This window comes from Setaria viridis, chromosome 4 (assembly GCF_005286985.2).
Source record: "Setaria viridis chromosome 4, Setaria_viridis_v4.0, whole genome shotgun sequence".
Lineage (NCBI taxonomy): Eukaryota > Viridiplantae > Streptophyta > Magnoliopsida > Poales > Poaceae > Setaria > Setaria viridis.
This window is the reverse complement of record NC_048266.2, coordinates 6,017,610-6,023,609: the sequence shown is the minus strand read 5'-3', so window position 1 is coordinate 6,023,609 and position 6,000 is coordinate 6,017,610. Positions and strand designations below refer to the sequence as shown.

The window sequence follows — 6,000 nt, the reverse complement described above, 5'->3', positions numbered from 1 at the left end:
AGACGGCACCGGGGGCTAGACGTCGACGGCAACCCCGAAGGCGATGCGATGGCCGCGATGGCGGCACCACGACCGCGCACGGCATCGGAAACACAGCTGCTTCGCGCAGGCTGCGCCCGGAGGCTCCTCGAATTCGCGCGCGAGGCCTCGGGGGCTCGCGAAGGTGACGTCTTGTCACATGCGTAGTCGGACCGTCATTTATCCCTCACTGAACGACAACGCACTTTGCATCAAAACCGCCCGTCTCGTCACGAGCGCACCAAAACCGACCGTCCCGTCAAGCCCACTCGGGTGGTCCGCTCCAGCGGAAAGCCGACTCCAGTCGCACAAAGCCCACTCCGGTGGCCCGCTCTAGCGGTAATCCGACTCCGGTCGTGCTATTCGCACAAAGTCCACTCCGGTGACCCGCTCCGGCGGAAAGCCGGCTCCGATCGCACAAAGCCCGCTCTACCCCGGTGACCCACTCCGACGAAAAGACAACTACGGTCGCGCTAAGTCCACTCCGGTAACCCGCTCCGACGGAAAACCGAGTCCGAAATGCAATGTAAGTCTCGTATATACAGCACAGGTCATGCCACCAGTCGCACCGGGCTGTTGCATGTCGGATTGCTTCTACGTGCATGAGGTCATGTTCAGTTCACTTCAAAATCCCAACTTTAGCACTATAAAAAAGAAGATTCTTCATCACATCAAACTTGCGGTATATGCATGGAGTACTGAATGTAGATGAAATCAAAAACTAATTACACAGTTTTGTTATACTTTGCGAGACGAATCTTTTGAGCCTAATTAGTCAATATTTGGACAATAATTCACAAATACAAACGAAACGCTATAGTGTTACTACAATAATTTTGACACCCAAAATTAGGTAACTAAACAAGACCTGAAAAACGGAGCAGCCTAAGGAAGCCCTGCGACACGCAAGCCCAGGTCAGGAGCTACCATGCGGGCGCGTCTAAGCCAAGAGGCGACTCATCCAACCCCGGGGCCGGGGCTCCCGGGACCTTTTCCTGCCAGGGCCACCCCCGGGACCTCCTCTGCCAAAACCAGCTCGGCTGTCCCACTCCCGGGGCTCGGGAGCTCCGCCTGCTGTCCCGGGGCCCGGGGTCTCGCGCGGCCGGAGGTGGAACCTTCGCAACTCCCATTCTCCCTGCGTATCTCAGGTCACACACGCAACCCATCCGCGTTGCTTACAACGCTCCGCTGGGCGCTGGCCAGTTGAATGAGCATGCCCGCTCTCTCTGCTTACTGCATGCAGCTCCAGTTTTCAACCATCCAAATTGCATGTGCATGTGCACTCGCGTAGGCATGCACACCCGTGCTGTTCGGCTTAGTCGCAAGTGACCCCGGCCATGCTCGTAGTCCTGGGACAACTACGCCATACGTGTACGAGTGCATCGGAGCTGCACGGTCGGCTACACCACACATTTTTGCGGAGCACTGCTATGAACACACGTTCAAACTCGTGCACACTACTGCTTGCTTCACACATGCAAGCACGCACATACACATACTGCCAAACAAGGTGAACAGGTATTACACTATGTCGCTCCCTACCACCATGCGCAGCAATCGTTCATCTCGACAACGAAGTCCAGGCACGTGCGCCCACCAAGGCAGCGGGCATTTCTTCTAGATACGGAGCCGTCCACGGCGGGGTAAGGGGCATGCGGAGCGCCGTCCACCTCAAGCGAGGAGTGACCCCACGCCCGACCTTCTCCTCGGCCGGACATGGGCTGGGGCTGTTGTTAGCGTCAAGAGAACGGCCCCCCTATTGACGATTCATAGAGGGGCTCAACCACCATATCACCTCGAGGGGTGGTCCATAGAGTGGGCTCACCTAACTCTCGGATCCCGGAAGCCTGAAGGCTCCAAGGGATGACGCCAATCAAAAGGGTCCTAGGGGAGAAAGTGGGCTGCCTTCGTCATGAAGGCAGCGCTCCTGCAGCTGGCATTAAATGCCCCTAACATGAGAGGATAAGAAAGACTTCCTCTTAAAGACAAGACATGTCATGAGGAAAGGTTGCAGCCATGTGCGCGCTCTCTCTCAACCCACTTGCTCTTTTTCACCTAGCATGAGAGCATTTGGTCCGTGGTGAAAATTCCAAAATAAGGAGGTGCATGCATGCAGGTAATAAAGAAAAACATCCTGTGATGCCCAAGATATTTCAGGATATCGCTGGCAGGGTGTATGCACCAAATAACAAGACAAGATCAAATTTACCTCTACAACATAGGAGTAAAAACTAGCAATAATAGTTTTTTTATCTTGTTAGGCAAGTAGAGGACCCTCTGCGTGTTATATAAGGAGGGTCTTCAAGTGGAGAGGAGACCTCGGCTCGAAGGAAGGAGCTCTATACTTCTTTCTCCTGTAATCCCCACCAAAACAGCAACAAGAACGTACATAGTTTCATAAAAAAAACAAGAACGTACATATAAGGACATATAAGCAGGACGTAGGGCATCTCCCAGCCGTCGCCTCCTCTCTTTTTCACTCGTCGCTTTCTGCTGCAACTTCCAATGGCCCGTCGTCAGCGTCACCGTTCGCGGCACCCACGTGTTAGTTGTGGGCATGACAGAGACGACGCGTACTGCTTGACTGTGACTGTAGCGCTAGCCCCAGTAATCATGAGTAAGAGATGACGCCACTCGTATGTAATCGAACCCATAGAAATCCTCTTGGAGGATCAAGGATATATCATCTATGACTGTACACCGTGCGCTTGCAGATGCAGCACCGGTAGTGACAATTATGCCTATTGTTGTAGAGCGACAGTGGTCTGTAGTAAAATGGAGAAAATTTCTTCTTGCTCCAACAGGACCTAAGTCATGCAGGCGCAATACAATCCTCATATGAAAAAATAAAGAACATATTCTAATAGGATCCCTACTCAAGCCCCAAAAGGTAGAAGATCTCACCCGCCTCCGCACCTAACCTACGCATGATGCTCTCCTCAATTCCTCATGACAATTGACAACCCTATCCAAGGGTAGCTACCTTCGCTCTAGTTCGATCTACTTTGATTACAAGCAGAATCACAATTTTATCCAAACTGAACTCAAATTCAAAATAATGGATTAGTATTTCCTCCATGTTTTTCTCACTGGCCGAACTGAATTCACGCACGTAACATTTACACGTGAATTGCAAGTATAAATGAACAGTATACTGGTATATTAGTAATAGTCGACAGATGAGATGACTCTTGACTGAAACCTAAGATGTAAATGGAAAAAATACATGTTAGATAGAATTGTTTGATAGATGTAAATGGAAAAAAAATACATATTAGTATGAGGAAGTTGGGAGCTGTTGTCCTCAAGGTATATAATGTTTATAAGCATATATCTTCCTTCTATTGAGTTCTATCCCATTTGGTTTCTCAATAAAATATTTTAATGAGGTAACATGTACAAGAACAAGTAATGTGGGTTGATGTAGTGTTGCCTTCTCATATTTGTTTGCCACTGTATTTTTTGAAGCAGTTTACAAATGTATGTGGATGTGGTCAGTCAGCATCAATGAGAAATGTACTGATGTTTGTATGTGTATAAAATTTAAATTTTTCCGTATCTAGCCAATTATAAACTCTATGGAACATATTCACTGTTATATACACCCTACAGATATAAATGAACTCATAACAAGCTCGGTCTAAGATGGTTATGGACTCATATTCTAATTTGTATATGGTTTCTGATCTACTTCAATCACTATTCACTATCGAATTTCAAAACTTTATCCAAACTGCACTCCCATCAAAAACTCACAATAATGGATGACCACACCGTAAGATGTCAGGAAAAATACATGTTTTCTTTGTTTTAACGCATTTGTACATTCATTTCACCCACAAAAAGAAACTATTGCAGATGAAATAAAATATATATCACATACTGCATTGCCATAAAATCCATGAAGAATGGTGAAATTCAATGAACAACTTGTGCTGCATGCACTTTAGTAGATGACTCGTCATTGTCAATTTGTCATCTTCAAGAAAAGGAATGCACCTCACACCACTGTATAATAAAACAGCATAGATGTATTTCCTCTCCCACGAGCCCACAAAAAACAAGGAAGATAAGTGTAAATCAATGATGTACTCATGTTGCATGAATCATGTACGTCATTACATCTGATAAAATAGATAAACGGCATGATTAAACTTGATTATTTGACTCGTTGTTGTCGTCGTCTTCCAAAAAAGGATAATCCGTGTAGCCAATAACAGGATCTTGCGTGTAGAAGGTGGAGCGGTCATACTTGTTCAATGGCGCATCTAACTCGAACCTCCTAGGAAGGTCCGGGTTAGCCAAGAAGAGCCTCCCGTATGCTATAAGGTCGGTATAGCCTTCCGCCATTACCTTGTTACCTTCCTCCCGATCATAACCGCCGGCAGCTATGAACGTGCCATTGAATGCCTTCCGGAATGGTAGGAGTCTGTGAGGGATCTGCTTGTGGCCATCGACGATGGCCATCCGTGGCTCCACAATGTGGCAGTAAAGGAAGTCCTTGTGCTTGTTCAGCTGCTGAATCATGTAGTGCCCAAGCGCCACCGGATCCGAATCCACACAGTCCATATAGTCAGCAAAGGGCGACAGCCTAATGCCCACGCGGTGTGCGCCCAGCTCTTGGACGATGGCGTCGACGACCTCTACCGTGAAGCGGCACCGGTTCTCTAGGCTCCCGCCATATTCATCAGTGCGATCGTTAGCACTATCCTTCATAAACTGCTCGAAGAGGAAACCATGCGCGCCATGGATCTCCACGCCGTCGAACCCAGCCTCGATTGCATTCCGTGCGGCACGCCTAAAATCATCGACGATCCCCGAGATCTCATCCGCCCGCAGCCGGCGCGGCTTGGAGTATACGGTGCCGGACTCGGCGTCAGGGGAGAGCTGCTTGTCTGTGCTCGAGATCGGCGCTTGACCGTCTGGCTGAAAATCTGCCAATGAACAACAAGATCGATCAAACTAAGCTTACAGTAAGCTTGCGCTTGTAATAAGTATGCCACGTACCGTTAGTTGAGACCCTTCCCACATGCGCGATCTGGCAGAAGAAGAGCGCGCCCTTGAGGTGGACGGCATCGACGACAGGCTTCCACGCCGCGACCTGCTCCGGCGTCCAGATGCCGGGGGACCCCGGGAAGCCCTGCGCGGTGGCGGACACGCCCGTGCCCTCCGTGATGAGCAGGCCGCCCCTGGTGGCGCGCTGCGAGTAGTACACGGCGGTGTGCGGCTGCGGCACGTACCCGTAGGCACGGCACCGCGTCATCGACGCGAGCACCACGCGGTGCGACAGCTCAAACTGGCCCATCTTGTACGGGGTCATCAGAGGGATCACTTCTTGGTGCTCCATCTTGCAGGGAACTAGTACTGGCTACTGGTGGCTTGCTTTGCTCTGTTTCTTGCTTGCGAGTAATAAAGCTCTTTAGGTTTGCTCTGCTCCGATCCTGCCTCTGCCAACGGGAATATATACATTTTGGAGTGGGCGCAAATGGCTTATTGGCTTTGGCATGTTCCTGCCATTTCTTCTCCTTTTTTTTTTACTCCGTCTCCTTTTGTTGCAACGAACCAATGGCCCGCCGTGGACATTCGTCACCATTTTTGTCATGCACTTGACCAACAAAGCCGCCACGATGCGGTGTGTGGCCTGCTTGACTCCAGCGCCGGTAACTCGGTAAGTGGTGACGCAGCTACCTGTGGTAATCATCTTCGCGGATCTTCTGTGCCCACCCTGCCGTTGCGCATGTAGGTTCAGTGAAAAGCGCTGCAGTAGCATGATCACCAATGCAGAATGCCACAGGAAAAATACAAAAGCATTCGAGGAACGAAGAAGAAGATAAATTTAGTGCTGTGTTTAATTCATTTGGTACCTTCACGTGCCCACTACTATCCCTTTTAATTTGCACCGAACATAAACTCCCAAGTATGAACAATTCATATCAGTCAACACAATGAATTCAAGACCTGACAGAGACATAAGCAGCAATT

The 6,000-nt window shown here is 49.3% G+C and overlaps 1 protein-coding gene across 1 annotated transcript; it reads right to left on the bottom strand.

Moving 5' to 3' along the window:
* Positions 1 to 4,031: 4,031 nt before the first annotated feature.
* LOC117853137 (12-oxophytodienoate reductase 1) lies at positions 4,032 to 5,750 on the bottom strand. The gene is made up of 2 exons (XM_034735510.2): positions 5,026 to 5,750; positions 4,032 to 4,952 (listed from the first exon to the last, which is right to left on the bottom strand). Exons 1-2 carry the CDS (start codon positions 5,363 to 5,365, stop codon positions 4,168 to 4,170), a joined length of 1,125 nt encoding a protein of 374 aa, XP_034591401.1. The 5' UTR covers positions 5,366 to 5,750; the 3' UTR covers positions 4,032 to 4,167.
* Positions 5,751 to 6,000: the final 250 nt, after the last annotated feature.